The sequence below is a fragment of the Leopardus geoffroyi genome, chromosome B3 (genome assembly GCF_018350155.1).
Source record: "Leopardus geoffroyi isolate Oge1 chromosome B3, O.geoffroyi_Oge1_pat1.0, whole genome shotgun sequence".
Taxonomy (NCBI): Eukaryota; Metazoa; Chordata; class Mammalia; order Carnivora; family Felidae; genus Leopardus; species Leopardus geoffroyi.
In genome coordinates this window covers 144,706,038-144,724,708 of record NC_059337.1, presented here as the reverse complement: position 1 = coordinate 144,724,708, position 18,671 = coordinate 144,706,038, and the positions used below count along the sequence as shown (strand labels likewise).

At 46.1% G+C, this 18,671-nt stretch overlaps 1 protein-coding gene across 2 annotated transcripts in view; it reads right to left on the bottom strand.

Moving 5' to 3' along the window:
- Positions 1-18,671, bottom strand: part of RCOR1 (REST corepressor 1) — a 130,789-nt gene that overhangs the window by 5,371 nt on the left and 106,747 nt on the right. For both annotated transcript variants that reach the window (XM_045448311.1, XM_045448312.1), the window contains 7 exons: positions 17,233-17,394; positions 16,407-16,525; positions 13,295-13,373; positions 10,233-10,427; positions 3,230-3,307; positions 2,693-2,750; positions 1,951-2,180 (listed from right to left, as the gene is read on the bottom strand). In XM_045448311.1, coding sequence (XP_045304267.1) covers positions 1,951-2,180; positions 2,693-2,750; positions 3,230-3,307; positions 10,233-10,427; positions 13,295-13,373; positions 16,407-16,525; positions 17,233-17,394 — 921 coding nt within the window. The remainder of the gene's footprint in view (positions 1-1,950; positions 2,181-2,692; positions 2,751-3,229; positions 3,308-10,232; positions 10,428-13,294; positions 13,374-16,406; positions 16,526-17,232; positions 17,395-18,671) is intronic.

The window sequence follows — 18,671 nt, the reverse complement described above, 5'->3', positions numbered from 1 at the left end:
AGCTGGTCCCTACAGATTCATTTCCTTTTGCAAACTAACATATGGAGAACAGAAAAGCAGGGCGGTGGAGCGGGAAAGTGGGTACTATAGGGGGCATAAAAGGGACCAAAAAAGAGGAAATGAACTGTGGGGGGAGGGGGTGGAAATGGCTGAAGAGGGTGAGAATGTTCACAGACAAGATACACGCTGTCCGCTAAGGACAAGTCAGGCGATGCCGCCAGTTCTGCGGAGAAGGCTGGGGAAACAGATGCACGGAAGATGGACCACCAAGGCAAAACAAAGGCATGCCTGTGGTGGGAGGCCAGTCACGACTGGGCCAATGCTACCACAGACCGGGCAGAGAATTACCGGGCTATTTTGACGTGCGATCAACATGGTAAGTGGACCGTGAAGAATGGACTTCTGGACTTTGTCAGAAAAAAAAGTAACTGTGAGTGAATGAAGCAGACATAAGCAGACATAAGAAAAGTCAGGAAAGTATATGCACAAGAACTGAGAGCCTGTCCCGTTGGTGGTGACCCTTGGTCCCAAATTTATGACCGTATTTTTAGGCTTGCCCCTGCCAACACCTGCTTTGATAAAATCTGGAGAGTTTCCTATGATTTCTGCTTCCTGGCACTAACGCTGGAGAACATACATGGAAGAAAGCTTTCATTCCGGCAAATTCTAACGTTCCTTCCTTCGTAATTCTCATCTTCTCAATGCTTCCTAAATTGAGTCCAGGACTCCAGAGAGGTTAATCTGTTGCTACAGGGGCAACGAGCACCGGGACAAACATCACTGCTGAGAGAGAAAAACTTCTGCTTGTAAGCCGTTATGTTCCGGGGTCTCAGGCTCAGGGGAACCACTCACATTGTTAATAATACGAATTTTGCTATAAATGTTATCAACAGTTTTTGATAGATCTTCTGGCACAAAGCTCTAAAGAGCCCAACCCGCTGGGTGCGTCACGTTGGGCGGGGGGTCTCCCTCGTGAGGCACTCTGTGCTCGGCTCAAGAGGGGGTCTCTGGGCTGCTTCTACAGCCAGACCCTTGGAGCAAAGGGGGAGGGAGAACAGACAGTACTAAATGGGTCATTTCAAATCACTCCCGCCTGGTTTGGGGGAGCCTCTGATGAGAAGATTTTCCCGGAAAGCTCAACTAATCCTTAAAATTCCGTGTCTGTGAACAAACTCACACCAAAGTGATTGGCAATTAACTCTTCCCTCTGCCCGGCCCCCTCCTCCTCTCTGTGGGAGTGGGGGTAAATACGTGGCAGGGCAGGCCAGGCTGGACGGGGAAGTGGCAGGTGACCCCGTCACAGGAAGCAGGGAGGTAGCAGATGCGTCTGTGCAGCCTCGGTAACCTCGTGCCTAATCTCTGCTGAGTAGGCGATGAAATCGGTATAGCTAACCTGGAGATCGCCAGAATGTCGGCCACCAGCCCGGAAGCTCCGGCCAAACACAGGACGCAGAACTGTCTCCATCAATACTTCAACCTGTTAGCCCCGACAGCATCAAAGCCTGGACGACTTGGGACAGCAGAGACAGACGCAGGAGCTCCTGGCTGGCTAGCCAAGCCGATTCACCAGTGGGGTCATTAACCTCCCACTGAGATGACAACACATTTTCGATAACCGAGCTTCACCGACACTGCTCACGGCACTTCCAACTTACCGTTTTATGGCTGAGTTCTTACAGGACCTAAGGAAACTTTGGTAATGTGCAGTATTTTGTGGCTGGAGAAAACCAGGATGGAACTAGGAATCTGTACAGGAATTAAAATGTGAGCAATATACCTAGTGACCAAAACTAACTGGTGTCAACACACATATTAAGGTTTTTATAGGTAAAAGTCAGGTCACTGACAGAGCTGAGAGCTAAAAATATTTCTCCAGCTGAGAAAGGCCATCAAAGAAGAAACTGAATATGGAGCATGAACCTGGCAGAGGTCCTACTGTTTCAGATTTACCTCGTCTTCCTCTTCAGGCATCTTGATAGAATTATCTGGGGACTTGATAGGTTTCTGGCTACTGGGCCCATTGGTCTCTTCTTTCCCATGTTCTGCCTCCCATTCTTGTAAAACTTCATCTATGTTGAAGCGGCGTCGATAGTTTACAAAAAAGTTTTTCACTTGTACCACTGATTTGTTCCCAATCACGTCTGAGATTGCCTGAAAATCTCGGCCGTATTTCCTGATGGCTAAGGATGTAAGAGAGCACTGTTTTTCAATACAGGATAAAGACAACTTTTGAAACCCCACACAAGTGAGACTTACCCCCCCGTCTTTAGATCCAGATAGGAAAACACAGGGAGCTTTTGGCTGCGGGCACGATCTTAATGTATTATACAGTGGCAAAAGCAGCGGCCTAGATCTGTTTCGTAGATGACTGACCCAAGAAGGCCAGTACGACCCTGTCATCCAGAAACCTGCTCCTCCAGTCGTGTGTCCCAAGACGACTGATGTCACCCAGCCGGCACCTGGTGGACTTTGTGCATTCTTTTCCGGGTCCCTAGGACTAGAAGAGCTCCACCCATAAAACTCCTAACGTTCAGTCTGCTGCTTTCAGGATTTTACACTTTCTGACCATTCAGAACCCGACACACTCCTAAGAGCGTGTTTCAACACAAGCGGTGCCACGGGAGTGGGGTGGGGCATGACTCTTCCTAAAGGCACCTGCGGCCCCAAGCCCCTTACTAGAGGACCCCCGTACCTTGTACTGCGAGAAGCTGCTCTTCCGTGGTCCAGCGTGCGTTACACTTCTGAGCGACCTGCACACCCAGAGGAGCCGTATGAGCATAACGCAGTTACAGGCGAGGGCATCCTCGTCAGACTTAATGAATCTTATTTTTTTCTTACAATTTCTCAGAATACCAGAATTTCAACGTCAATTGGGTTTATAAAGATTGTGTCTGTAACTTTCTTTCTATGGGATGTATACTGGAGATACATTATAGAGATATTAAATTCTTTTTTTTTTTTAATGCTTATTTATTTTTGAGAGAGAGAGAGAGAGAGAGGGGGGGGGGAGGGAGAGGGAGGACGGGAAGGAGGGAGACAGAGAATCCGAAGCAGGCTGAGCTGTCAGCAGAAAACTGGATGCGGGGCTTGAACCCATGAACCGGGAGACCAGGACCTGAGCCCAAGTCCGAAGCTCAACTGACTGAGCCCCCCAGGCGCCCCAATATTAAATTCTTAAACACACGAAACTTGGGTATGACTTCTAAGGTGATGGTCAATATAGTCCTACCTCTGGAAGCCGATACGGTTCTATTCCACCGTCAAGTTTTTCTTTAAGAGCACTGTTCGTCTGTTTAATATTCTGAATCTGAAAGAAAGGAAATTTTTAAATTTTAAAAATGAACAACTTTTGTAAAGGTATGAAAAGAAAACAGAACTAAAAAAAAAAATAAGAGAAAAAACCAAGAGCAAAGAAGTTCCTAATCTGTATGGTAACCAAAATTTGAGGTCGCTATAGTATCCCTTCAGAGCATCTACCGAGATTCTTTAACGGACTTGCTTAGGGCAGCAGACAAGGGACAACAGGAAAGAGGGCATGGTGGCTAAAAGGCTCCTGCGGGCCCAGCCCTAATTCACAACTTGAGAACATGTCACCCCCTGAGCGGCAGAAGCCACACCTGAAGCCTGACACACAAGACCAGGCCACGCCTGGCTTCCCGCCACGCGGCCCGAGCGGAAGCAGCCGAGAGGAGTGCTCTGCAGGCCGGCAGGTGTACCTCCTGGGGCCCGGCGCGGCCCGCCCAAGCACCCCTGCGCAGGAGCCCGCAGGGCAGCCTTCTTTAACGAGGAGAGAGCAGAAAGCAGCGTGTTACCTTCCCACAGCCTCATTTTGGCCAACTGTAATTCTTCACTTTCTCACAAATTAGATCTTTTCCACGTGACCGTGTTGATTCGACGCACCTGATCTTTCACTGCCTCTAAGTAATCGAAAGAAAGACACGAACAATACCAACCACTGAATCGATCCACCGGACAATCCGCTGGACTTGCGCACGGACTCCTGAAGGAGCTGGGCCCGCGCACGGGCTCCCTCTCAGCTCCACGTGCAGGGGCACCTCCGTGCCAAGGACCAGGGGGGCATCAACCCTAGGGCTTTTCATTTCTAAATAATCCCATGGGCAAAAAAGCAAGCAAGGGGAGGATCAGATTCATTTTCCCAAATAAAACAGCAGAGACACTCCGGAGCAGAAGGTGCCCTCAAAAGCAGCAACCTTATTAAGGCAAACGAAGAAAAAGCAGGACTTTGAGAGGTGGGGGATGGTGGTGAAGGACACAGCCTCACAGACCCTCTAATAATTCTCTTCTCCTTGAACAATCTTTTCCTACTTAGACTCAAATTTCATTTTCAAGTACTTACACTTCACAGAATTCCAATTTTGCATTTCCTTTCCTGGGTTCACTTCTTCTGAAAGGTTTAAAGGGGAGTGGAGATGTACAGGGGACTGGCGGCCCCGTGAGTAGGACCAGCACTCTAGGGACGAGGAAGTGACCCTGTCTGCCACTAGCAAGGGCCTTAAAGCCTGCCAGACACACGGCCCACGCCAAGTGAGAACACAGAGACAACTGAAAAGAAAAATAAAGGAAATGTGCATAAAATCCGCTCTATAGTAAAACCAAAACTAAAGACCTTGGTTTTCTGAAATTTGCTTTAGTTTATTTTTGAAAAGGTACAAGTCAGAAGAAAATAAACTGGTACCAGAAAATTCACCCACGGTAAGCTCTTGGGAAAGTAACACCCAATTCTCAGACTGGCACCGTGTCACAGAACGCTCTCTGACGCGACGTCATGCTGAAGCTGTGCCATCTGACACGACGGCCACCGCCCGCAGCTTGCTACTAAGCACCTGATATGTGGCTGATGCAGCTAAGAAACTGAACTTCTCATTTCTTCTACTTTAATCCAAACTTAAATGTAAATAACCACTCGTGTCTACTGGCTACCCCGTCCAACAGCACGGTCTTAAGACTCCTGCCCAGAGCTCTCAGGTACCAACCACCCATAAAATGCTGCAAGGGCATGTTCAAGGCTATGTTCATAATTCAAGGTTATATTCAGTGACATAAACTTGTGACAGAGAATTAACAAATTCTCAAAAGAATCAGCTATCCAGAATACTACATGCCTCCCAGCATTCCGGTTACTATGTCATTCTATTCATTCTGGCTGGTTGTTTACACAGGTAAGAAATGGGGTATATATTGCATTGTGACTAAGTAATACACGTTTCCTAAGGAGACCAACCTATTCACCACATGCATTTTCTCTCTGAAATTGATAAAGAAGTAGAGATTACGTAAGTGACTATACAGAATACCTGCAAATTCTGAACTAAAAGTTAGCTCTAAATTCTCATTAACCTTCACCTCTCTTCCTAATGCATTTTCCTTATTAGAAATACTCAGTGTTTATGAATAAGAACAGGGTTTGGTTACCATCATGCCAGTTGGAAAGGAAGCCAGAGTGGCAACAAGCTGGATAAAAAATAGGCTCAGGTCATGATCTCAAGGCTTGTTAAGTTCCAGCCCCACGTCTGGCTCTGTGCTGACAGCTGGGTGCCTGGAGTCTGCTTCAGATTCTGTGTCCCTCTCTCTCGGCCCCTCCCCTGCTCATGCTCTGCCTCTCTGTCTCAAAAATAAACATTAATTGGGGCGCCTGGGTGGCGCAGTCGGTTAAGCGTCCGACTTCAGCCAGGTCACGATCTCGCGGTCCGTGAGTTTGAGCCCCGCGTCGGGCTCTGGGCTGATGGCTCAGAGCCTGGAGCCTGTTTCCGATTCTGTGTCTCCCTCTCTCTCTGCCCCTCCCCCATTCATGCTCTGTCTCTCTCTGTCCCAAAAATAAATAAACGTTGAAAAAAGAAAAAAAAAAAAACATTAAATTTATTTATTTATTTTTTAATTTATTTTTTATTAAAAAAATTTTTTTAACATTTATTCATTTTTTGGGAGACAGAGAGACAGCACAAGCAGGGGAGGGGCAGAGAGAGGGGGAGACCCAGAATCCCAAGCAAGCTCCAGGCTCTGAGCTATCAGCACAGAGCCTGATGTGGGGCTTGAACTCATGAAACGTGAGCTCATGTCCTGAGCCGAAGTCAGACGCTTAACCGACTGAGCCACCCAGGCGCCCCTAAATTTTTTTTTTTTTCAACGTTTATTTATTTTTTGGGACAGAGAGACACAGAGCATGAACGGGGGAGGGGCAGAGAGAGAGCGAGACACAGAATCGGAAACAGGCTCCAGGCTCTGAGCCATCAGCCCAGAGCCCGACGCGGGGCTCGAACTCACGGACCGCGAGATCGTGACCTGGCTGAAGTCGGACGCTTAACCGACTGCGCCACCCAGGCGCCCCCCTAAATTTTTTTTTTAATAAAATTAAAAAAAAATAAAATTTTAAAACATTAAAAAATTTTAAAGTGACCAGCATTTAAAGAAAAAAACAAAATAGCAGTCAAGTTCGCCTGGTGCCTTACCTAGCGACTTTTTTTTTTCCTACTTTCCTGTGTGACCCTTTCATTCTCTACTCAGAAAGACCCAGCGCAACAGGCACTGGCCGCCGGCTAATCTAAGAGCCGTCTGCCCCTAGCCACCTTCTGGCATCTTCGACAGAGGCTGGTGGTCCTCCTCGGGGCTAGGAGGAGCCGTTTTGCAAAGATGCAGCACGCAGGGAGGACAGGAGTTCCCGAGAAGGTAAAAGCTTTTCCTGCTGGAAGGACGGGAGGGTCGGCCCCGCCTCCGGCCCCTCTCCATCGGCCCCCAGTGCAGACGCGAAGGCCACAAAATGGCTTTGGAAGCTTCCAACGGGAGCCAACAAGCGAGATGAAAAGCAGGTACGCTAAGAATGGTGGAGGAGAAAATGCAAAAGAATCCGGGTCTGTCACAACACCGTGAACAAACGGACTAATGCCCGGAGCCACCGATGCTGGGATTTCTTGCTATTTGATAAAATTAAATCCTCAATTGTTTAAGCTGCTATCAGTCAGGTTTTCTGCTATTTTCATGTGAACCCTTCCCTGGGACACCACCACATGTGGAAGCATCCAGATAAAATGGCCATTTGTGAGTCGACAAGTGCACTCGGCAGCAACCCCGACAGGCTGTGAGGGGGGCAGGCGACCTGTCTCCTCTGTTAGCGATGAACCGAAGCCCCTCTATTCCACATGATTCTCAGTAGCTACTTTCAAATAAAAAAGTCCTGCTCCTGACTCTGGCCGTGAAACCAAAGACAGTTCTATCTATTGTACTGCGAAGTCAGTAACACCTGTGTGCAAGAAGGGCCTCATTTTCTCTGCTCAAAAGATTAACATCGACCATTGAGCGTCAGGAGTCCGCTCGGCACAGGGGGAGACAGTTCCCTCCAGGAGGAAGGAGGACGAAGATGCGGGTGGGGGCTCCAGGCCCCGTTCAGAGAGCCCCTCCAGCACAAACAGAGCTTAAAACACTCCCTCTCTCGCTCGCTCTCGCTCTCACTCTCTCTCTCTCGCAGCCTTCAGACAGCCTGTAAGATCAGGCAGGCAAGGATTAATCTCCTCATTTGAAAAGAGGCCCAGAAAGATTAAGTGACTCTCCCAAGATTAGGGTGCCACTGCGCCAGCAGCCAAGCGTAGGAGCCAATCCTCTGACTGCTGGGGGAACACTTGGTCCTGCCGTGAGCTGTCCCCCGCCCCGAGCTGCCAGACCAGGGCACAGACCCCTCCTCTCATCTGGGAAAGGACTGCCAGCCTCCAGTTTAACCTTCTAAGGAACCAACAAATCAACAAATCAAAAGCAGCAAAAACTACAAGTAAACCATCAGTCCACAATTTGCCTCAAATTCCAGAGACAGAAGGATGGGGGAGGGGCAGGGCACTAATGAAGGGACAAGAGTCAGCTGGCTACTCCGCTGAATTTGCAGTTTCAATGTACCGCGTAACGATGAGCCGTTCCCCATACCAGGGCAAATAATCAGAAAAGGATTATCATAAAGTAGCAAATATCCAGGGAGAACTCTGACAAAGCCCCAAACACAGAGGCGGCAGAACACGGAGAGAATGACAGATCTGTGCTGGTAGGGGAGGGATCCCGTTCACGAATCACAGGGGTGGCTGTCTAGTTTAGTGTTAATTCTCTATTTTGATCTAGAGATTCAATACAATTCCAATAAAAATTCTAGCAGAATTATTCTTCTGGACACCAAGAAGGTGAACCTACATTTTCTATGGAAACACAAAGGGCCAGGAGAGACAATCTTGGAGGACTTATCACTGGCCCAGACACTCAGGTTTGTAAGGCCCCTGTAATTGAGGCAGGATGGTGCCAGTGAAGACGGACAAACACACCAAAGTCACAACAGACCATACACATACAGACGCTGCATTTGAAACAAAGATCCCCATCACCGCAGTGGGAAAAGGATCGTTTTTGGTTTCGTTTTTTTCCCAATAAACAGCACTGTTAACCAGATAGCTACGTGAAAAACAAAATGAATATCCACCCTATATGTAACAGCATACACAGAAAAACATTTCCAGATAGACGGAAGATCAAAATGTAAAGGCAAACAACACTTAAGACAGCATGGGAGAATATCTTCATACTCTTAGTAAAGGTTCTTACCAAAACTGAAAAGAGCACTAACTACAAAAGAAAAGAATGAGAAACTAGACTACCTTAAAATTAAGAACTTCTGTTCATCAAAAGGTGAGCCTCAGAAGGGGAAAGGGGAAGTAATTTTGACCCACCCCCGGTGGGGGGGGAGGGCGGTAATGCTTTGGCAAGGCCTGACGACATTTCTGTTGTCACACCTGATGGGGTAAGGTCACAACCGCTGGCATCTAGAGGCCAGAGATGCTGCTTAACATCTCACAATGCACAGGACACTCACAACGAGGAATTCTCCGGGCCCAAATGTCAACAGTGCAACAGTTAGTGAGTAAGCCCTAATGCAGGCCAACCAAACCTCACATAAATTGGCAGCCCACCGTGGAAAACTGTTTGGCACCATTCTAGAAAATGCTGGACACAGGCATACTCTGTAATTCCACTCTTAGGTGTACACGCGACAGAGATGCATACATAATACAGCAAGAGTCAAAGAAACATCCACGTCGGCATTAACTGGTCAACGGCCCCAAATGGGAAGCAACCCAAATGTCTAGTAATAGTACAGTGGGTAAGTTTTAGGATATTTATACAACAATGAGAAAGGACGACCTGGATGGATCTCATATGTTGAACGATGCTGGGCATAAAAGAAACTACATCATATGACTTTGTTTATATAAAATCCAAAATGAATAAAAATAATGTCTGGTTTAAAACGTCAGACCAGTGGCCACCAACTGGAAGGAGGTGGGTAATGAGTGAGATGGGCACTAGTGAAGCCTGGGAGGCAAGGCTGAGTCCCCTCGGGGCAGCAACTAAAATGGGAAATGAGTGGCAGCTGGGTGGCTCAGTCGGTTAAGCGTCCGACTTCGGCTCAGGTCATGATCTCACCGTTCATGAGTTGGAGCCCCGCGTCAGGCTCTGTGCTGACAGCTCGGAGCCTGGAGCCTGTTTCAGAGTCTGTGTCTCCCTCTCTCTGCCCCTCCCCTGCTCACTCTTGTTTCCCTCTCAAAAAAATGTAAGTAAATAGATAAACATAAAAAAAATTTAATACAAGGGGACATGAATGGGGCTTGGGAGGCTGCAGTTCATCTCTTGATCCAGATGGTGGCCGTGTGGTGGGTGTGTTCACACTATGAAAATTCACCCAGACACATATACACACTGTGTGTGTGTGTGTGTGTGTGTGTGTGTGTGTGTGTGTGTGTGTATTAAAGATATACATATATACCTTTAGTTTCAAAGTCAATTTAAGAAACATCAATGTGGGCATGCCTGGGTGGCTCAGTCAGTTAAGTGACTTCAGCTCAGGTCACGATCTCACTGTTCCTGAGTTTAAGCCCCATGTCAGGCTCTGTGCTGACCACTCAGGGTCTGGCGCCTGATTCAGATTCTATGTCTGTCTCCCTCTCTCTCTCTGGCCCTTCCCTGCTCACTTGCTCGCTCTCTCTTTCTCTCTCTCTCTCAAAAATGAATAAACATTAAAAAAAATAAAAAAATTAAAAAAAGAAAGAAGTATCAATGGATCAGTACCTAAGTCTTCGGTCCAGTTCCTTAGAAATCAAATGCCCTTCAGAGGCTTGTGGAAAGAGGACACTCAGGTGTGAGGAACACACAGGGACCCCTGAGCGTCAGTGAGCCCCGACCCGCGGTACCTGCCGCTTGATGGAGACCAACTCCATGTCTAGCTGCCTTAGCACCGTGGTGGCCGCAGTGGCGTTGGCAGAAACAGCCTCCACGTCTTCTTGAGAAAGAAACATTCCTTTCGGAGGTTTCCTTTTTGCTCGATTTTTAGCTTGCGTACTATGTTTCTCCTTTTTGATCTGAGGAACTGTCTCCGTAGGGGGCACCTGCATGGTACACAGATTTGAAAAATGAGACTCCAAAACATGAAAATGCCAGATGAACAGTAATACGCCTACTTTCCTAACATGGCTCTAAACAATCTGACAAATACCATGCCGTATTGTAATTACCATCCACAAACTAACAGGCAGTTAACAGAAACACTGGCCATTGAATGTTGGCTGAACACTTCTAAGTAGAATCCACTGCCCTCCTATATAAACACAACCTTTTTCTATCACTCTGAGCCTCTGGCAAGAAGCGTTCTGAGCTTCCTGCAGTAATACAGGAAGAAAAGAGATCTGTCTTCTCTTCTGGTGTGCTTTGTGTATGTGAATGGTGAGCTCCTTTATCCTAATAGTTCTTAGCCAAACAGATGGACTTAAGGCCACAGAAAGATAAAAGGAAAAAATGATTCAGCACATACATAAAACCCATTTAAATTCTTTAACTCTATACGGAAGTTTATAAAAAATATAAACTTCCACATGTAACTATGACTGTTTTTCATATACCCTCCTTTTGGATGACACTTAACTTTTAGGGCAACTGTATAATTTGCTTCAAGAACATATGCTGTCATTTGATAATGCATGACTGCTGCTAATTTTTTTAAGTGCTTTCTCTAAAACTGAAACGTTTGGAAATGAAATGCAATAAAATCTTGGCAAGGAAAGGATACTGTCCTGATAACAATTTTAAGAAGTTTTTGTAACAGTTCATAATCTCATCTTGTTAGTGTATTAACATTTGCTGATGAAGCTGAGAATATGTGCAGGTTTTCTGCTTCCTATCTTAAAACACTGCCATAAATCGACCCTGCAAACTACGACGGTACCAGTAAATCCTTGAACAGGTGGTAACAGACAGTACATAAAAATGTTAGTAGGCAATAAACTACATCTCGTCTGTAACAGCTCTATGCTGTTTAGCAGAGATCACCTACTGATCACGTGCCTGTTTTCACAACATTTTAGTACAGAAAGAAACTTAAGATGTAAGTCATTTTTCTCTTTTAATCAGGAATCGTGCTACATAAATCTTACGGAAGTTAAATCAAGCCTTTCCCCTTTCATTTAAAATGTTCCCCTGAAGAAGCCAACAGATAATGATGTATCAAGACAAAGCTTCTTAACTGTAGGTACAATTTGATTTCCCAAAGAATCTAACTTAGCTAACCCTTAAAATGATCTTGTTATTTGGGCATTCGTATAAATCTAGCTGGAGTGCCATCCAGAAGGAATTATCAGTTTTCAGTTTGGTGACACATAGCCTACCAAATGAAGCCTTAAAATGTAACTAGAAGACTTTGACCCAACAATTCAACTTCCAAAAATTTGTTCCAGTGGAAAAAATTAAGTGAACCAGTATTTAATCATGAGCCCAGCATTTCAGCATTGTTTATAACAGCAAAAAGCATGGGGGGAAACTGATAAAAAAGCCCTAAGATTGCTTAACTGAATTATGAAAGATGTGTAGGATAAAATAACATGCTAATAACAGCTATGTACACAAAATGTATTTGACATAAAAACATGTTCAAGAAAGACCAAATTTAAAAGGTTTCAGAAATGATATATTGAGATCCCATTTTATGTTTTTAAAAAAGCAAGTATAGAGTCATAAGTGTGTATATAGGCATATACATTTCATGGAGTCATCTGGAAAGAGTCACCAAAATGTTAGCAGTGATTAAGGGTGACAATATCATCATTTTCTTTTTCTCCTTTTTGTTTAGCTGGATCTCCTACTTTGCCTACAAAAAGCATGTATGTTTGACGCGATTTTAAAGTTTAGGTGTGCCTGGACCCTTTTGTCTTTCCATGCCGAAGAACAGCTCTTCTCCTACTTCAGAACCTTCCAAGATCGAGAACTCTTTGAGGTTTTACTGAAGCTGCAGATACAGACTCTCTTCAGAAAAGCACTTCTACGAACTTATATATAAAAGTCATAACCACGCTGGGATCCAACACTCCAGCCTGAACTGGGGCCGACGGACTAAGGGGCCCTTCCTTCCAGGGACTGTAGTGCTATCCTCCCTGCAAGGGCTCTGCCGCAGGGGATGCTGTGTTGTGGGGGCTTTCCAGTCTGTGCCAAGGAGCCCCGGGTTTCCCTGGGGGGCCCTCAGGGATCCCACATAGGCCTTATTCAATTTTTATGAATGGGCAAAATAACCTAAGACTGCAACCCATTTCAAAAGGCTTAATAAGATCATTCAGACACCTCATCGTTCTCAGTGAAAAGTTCACAATAAAGAAATGTCATAAATATACACAGAAAAAAAGTTATATACAACTGTAGGAATCCATGGGCCTCTCGAATCTTCTGACATAATGATTTTTAAGATGTGAAAAATTAAAAATTCCCCATGTGTGAGGCTCGCTGCTGTAGGACCTACGCTGCTGTTTCTAAGTAACGGGAAAACTTGCCCTGAGTCCCTGCCAGCCCTCTGCAGTGCACTCATGACCCAGCTCATGACCCCACTGTGCAGGCCCCTGTGCCGGCCATCGAGAGGACATCCCGAAGGCTGAGAGGAGGAACCAAGCCCTCACCTGGTCCTCACCAGTACCACGCCCACACTCGTTAACTACTGGGCTGATGGCGTGGGAAAGAAGGCAGTGAGGACGGCTGCCCAATGAGGACAAACTCATTACTCAGTAATGCTATCGCTTGCTTTCGGTTTCCTTTATTCCTGCTTCTTGGCAAACAAAATTCTAAAGTCTATACAGCAAAGTTAGTATTGTTTAAAAAGTCATTATCATGACGCCTTGTACATAGCAATAAATATATTAAATAGAATAAGTAAGAGGAATGTTTTACGTATGGTACTAATAAAATTTATTTGCCTAAACAATACTAGGGAAAAAAATACCTCCTTTTTGCTTTCCTTGTTTTGATCAATCTCAATGTCAATGGGGTTATTTCCATTTGTTTCTTCCAGTTCATCCTCACTGGAAGGCAAGAACAAGTTACTGAAAGACTATTTGGTACTAATTCTATTTAATATACAAATATAAGCAATAAATTGATTTAATGACAGATTTAATACAAAATCAGTATGTTTTCAGATTGCCGAGATAAACATTTTTACAATTCAAATAAATTAAAACCAACTCCTAGTTCTCTTACTCTAAATGATTAAAACAACAACAACAACAACCTACTGAAATAGATTTTTAACTTCTGGATCAGGTCTAGAACATGGTTGCTTCATATTTGTAAAATGTTTCTTCTCAACTCTCAATTGAAAAGATCAAATTTAAGGCATTTATGTAACTGCCCCGTAATCATCTTGTGGTGGGCTAGGACACTATCATTACATGTAACTGAGAAATTACTCAAAAATAAAGTCCCCATGCGCTGGGAACAAATCCCGAAAAAGTGAAACTCCACTTCAAGTCCCAAGTACACACTCATGACTCAATCCAAGCGCCAGAAGGGGGAGAGCCTTTTGGCTCTGGATAAACTGAGATTTTAAATTAGGTTAATTTTAAAAAGAACATTCACATTGACATGGTACTTCAAATGCCTTTCTTTATAGCCTTCCACGTGTTATTATTTTTTTAAAAGAGCTCCATAGTAGAGCCTTTACTTTGAAAAGTAAGAAAACCGAGGATCACAGAAGCCGAGCACAGCCTGCCCCAGTTTCCCCCCAGTTACATCCAGTTCATCGTCCCACCGTCTCAGGATCCGGCCCAGATGGCCGTGCTGCCGTCCTGTGCTGAGTTCTGGCCCAGGAGCGAGAGTTCAAAAGGAGAGTGAGCCAGGGCTGAGGGGCCTCTCTCGTCCCTGCTGTCACTTCCCCCAATCCCTCAGGCGCTAGCGTCCCGGTCTGCACAGGTGCTCAAGGGCTCAGGCTCCCCACCGGGGGCTGGGGGAGGGGGTGGGGGGTGGGGGGGCGGTGCGGGGGACAGGTGCTCTCAGGGTTGGTACACAGAGTAGCACCGGGGAGCGGAGCCTGTGGTGAGGGCGGGGCAGTAGATGCTCTTACCGTTTCATACTCGGGGGACAACAAACCCCAACCTATTCTTTTATTTAACTCTAATTTCAGGGTTAGCAGAGTACAGCTGTCTGTAGTACAAGACTTTGTTTATAAACAGTAAATGAGTCCTAACGTATAATGGAAATAAATATTTTTAATCAAAAGTTATTGGAACACAAAAACAAATGCATTAGCATTTGCCACTTTTCTTTGATTACTAAGAGCACTAAACCAAAAACAGACCCACTAGTATATATGCTGCAGACCACACAGCATCCAGACGTATCAAGGTCAACACTTTTACAGATTCTTACAGCTGGAGAGTGCTCGGCAGACGTTCCCACCATTGCCCCCACTTTACAGCTGGGCCCACGGATGTGAATTCTCCAGAAGTCATACTACCACTTTGTTCCCACGATATCCTATTTAAAATCATAAAATACCCTCCTGAGATGGGGCCACGGAGATCAGGTAGTCTCTCTCCCTTCACTTCATTTGTATGATTAGTTAAAAAAAATAACATTACAGGGGCGCCTGGGTGGCTCAGTCGGTTGAGTGTCCGACTTTGGCTCAGATCATGATCTCGCGGTCCGTGAGTTCGAGCCCCGCGTCAGGCTCTGTGCTGACAGCTCAGAGCCTGGAACCTGCTTCGGATTCTGTGTCTCCCTCTCTCTCTGCCCCTCCCCTGCTCACGACCTGTCTCTGTCTCTGTCTCTGTCTCTCTCAAAAATAAATAAACATTAAAAAAAATTTAAAAATAACATTACAGGGGCGCCTGGGTGGCTCAGTCATTTGAGCGTCAGACTTTGGCTCAGGTCATGGTCTCCCAGTTTGTGAGTTTGAGCCCCACGTCGGGCTCTCTGCTGTCAGCGCAGAGCCTGCTTCAGATCCTCTGTCCCCAACTCTCCCTGTCCCTCCCCCACTTGTTCTCTCGCTCTCTCAATAAATAAATAAATGAAAAAAATTAAAAAACAGCATTACAGAAAACGTGGAAAAAATATTTCAAAAAGCCACCAACCTAACACAAAAACCACTATGTCCACTTGCTGCCTTCTAGACCGTGAGCAGCTTCATTTTAGAGTTGAGGAGGCGGAGGCTCGGGGAAGAGGCGTGTGGCACTGACCCCGCACGTGAGTTCACACCACCTCTGGAGTGAGACTCCAACCTGCCTCTGCGTGTGAGCACAGGGCCGCCCCCTGCTCTGCGCCATCTGGCGGAAGTGTTGGCTCGGATGTATCCTACTCACCAAGCTATCCCTATAGCTGGTGTCCTTAGGAAGAAGAATCACAGAATGTTTCCCTCCCTCTCGCACACAAAATAGAGGGTCAAGAAAGGGATGAGAGAAATCTAAACTGTACTGTCATCTTTTAACACACCAGACATAAAAATGTGGCAAACAAATCTTGTGTAAGTATACCCAAAAAAATTCTACCTAGGCAATAACAGATTTCCTTCTTATTAAAAGGAGACACCCTTCAGCGGTATGAAAGAGTATGTGGAAAAGTTCATTCATTTAAACTGGAAGTTTCTTGGGGCGCCTGGGTGGCTCAGTCGGTTAAGCGGCCGACTTTGGCTCAGGTCATGATCTCACAGTTCGTGGGTTCGAGCCCCGCGTCGGGCTCTGTGCTGACAGCTCGCAGCCTAGAGCCTGCTTCGGATTCGGTGTCTCCCTCTCTCTCTGACCCTCCCCCCGTTCACGCTCTGTCTCTGTCTCTCGGAAATAAATGTCTAAAAAGAAAATTGAAAAATAAAGAAATAAGGTGGAAGTTTACTGAATGCAGGAAGAAGAGAGTGGTAAGAAACGAATACCCAAAGAACGGTGGGCTCATGCGTTAATGATACAGCTCACGAACGTTACTGAAGAATATTTGTGTACATCTGGCTCCACCAGGAAGGCATTTGGGGAACTCCCTTTCCTTTGGGCACCGACCGCCTCTTAGAAATTCTAGTGACCCGAGAGATCCCCCACGCGGGGAGACACCACCTCCAGGCAGGAACTGACCTCTCCTCCCGCTCCCGCTTCTGTTTCCGAGCGTGGCGGTCCATCACACTGGTTTTAGTCCTTGTCTTCTTCCAGGAGTAGTAAAATTTCACCAGACTTGCTATAGATTTATCAGGAAGCTAAACATAAAAACTGAGTTGGTTTCGATTTAGAGCTGATCGTTACAAATCAAGTGTGCTTAGATATGGTTAATAAGGACGGTCACACACACAGAAATGTTTTAAGGCACAACCCTTTTCTCTGAGAAGAAGATTCAAGAAGAACTCTCATCAGTACATTTCCAAACTACTGCAGTGTGACTGTAAGTGAAACAGCCCAGGAAGGATCGCCAAAGGCAGGCTGAGACGAACCCAAGTTTTCATACACCTAAAGTGTCTAGCCTAACTCCTAGGTTATTTTTTAAAAATTCACTTTAGCACTCGTGCAACCATCAATAAAAGCTTTCCTGGTAGGAGTCCACCAAACAGCCTTCTAGAATATAAGAGATAAGCCAACCTTCCCCAGGCAGACAGGGTTCCACGAGGCGCCACACCTCATCAAACAACCATCAAAGACGCTTTCTATTGGATTCGTGTGGGGGGTCCCAACAAGAGAGATGGGGATGGGGTGGCGGGAGGCTCGTGTTACAGCTGCTTTCAAGCTGGGAAGTGCCAGGAGATGCTTTGCTCCTGCAACTTGAAGCCTCTCATCTACTCCACGGCAAGCATGAGCTACTCTGTTCAGCACGGGAATATCTCGGCTTGCGGATGGCATCCCTAGCTTTCAAGGATGCTGCAGGGGAGAGAGGCTGGGAAAAAAAGAAGAATCAGTGGTTTCATCTACTTACCATTTGTTGGATTCTATGAAAAGTTTTCCCATGAAAACTAAAGGCTTGCTCAAACAAGACTTTATCTTCCACAGTCCACTCATCTGGGAAGGGGGTAAAGTTGGGCAAATCAGCCAATGACTTTTCAATATTATGCTTATGCCAAAAGAGCATCCCAAGAGCCTAGAAAAATAGTATCAGTGAAATTTTAGACCAAAGACGTGAGCGAAACATTAAAATGGAAATGAGGCTGGCAAAAGAAGAGCACGCACGCCCCTGCAGCCCGGGAAACGCTGCTGCGCGGCCGATGCGTGCGCACTCCCGCGAGACACGCTCCGCTGTGCTCACCTCTCAGATGAGAACACGGGGGCCCTGAGAATTAAGTCCTTGCCAACGGTCCAGGGCTGGTAGGTGGCAGAAGCAGTGTGGCCCTAGACTTGGTGCTCTTTATTTATTTATTTTTGAGAGCGAGCATGCGTACAAGTGGGGAAGGGGCAGAAAGAGAGAGAGGGGGAGAGAGAGAGAGTTCCAAGTGGGCCCCGCATTGTCGGCGCAGAGCCCGTTGTGGGGCTCGAACCCACGAACCACGAGATCATGACCTGAGCCAACACCAAGAGTCGGCTGCTTAACCGACTGAGCCACCCAGGTGCCTTTGGAATCTGTGCTCTTAAAAGCCACACTCGAATGCCTCTGTGTAAGAAAGGACAAAGTAATTTATAAATGCACTTAATTGTTTTGTTACTCTTTTCCTGAAAAAACTCAAATATAAAGAGGGTTTTCTTTGTTGTTTTTTTTTGTTTTGTTTTTTGGTAACCCAGAAGGGAGAAAATATTCAAATGGGTGACAAATTGGAAATGAGAGATAATTCAGCAATTTTTTTCCTGGTAACTCCCAAGTGAGACCAATCAGAATTTCGAAGACCAGAATCCTTAAAAATTCATCTAGGTATATTTACCAATCACCTAATGACTTTTACACTTTCTAAATAGAATTAAAAACTGGTGATGTCAGACTGGCTCAGTTGGTGGAGTATGCGACTCTTGGATCTCGAGGTCATGAGTTCGAGCCCCATGATGAATGCAGACATTACTTAAAATCTTCAGGGGCGGGGCGCCTGGGTGGCGCAGTCAGTTAAGCGTCCGACTTCAGCCAGGTCACGATCTCGCGGTCCGTGAGTTCGAGCCCCGCGTCGGGCTCTGGGCTGATGGCTCAGAGCCTGGAGCCTGTTTCCGATTCTGTGTCTCCCTCTCTCTCTGCCCCTCCCCCGTTCATGCTCTGTCTCTCTCTGTCCCAAAAATAAATAAAAACGTTGGGAGAAAAAAAAAAAAAAATCTTCAGGGGCTCCTCGGTGGCTCAACTGGTTAAGCATCTGACTCTGATTTCTGCACTGATGGTGCACAGCCTGCTTGGGATTTTCTCTCATTCTCTCTCTGCCCCTCCCCTGCTTGTGCTCGTGCTCT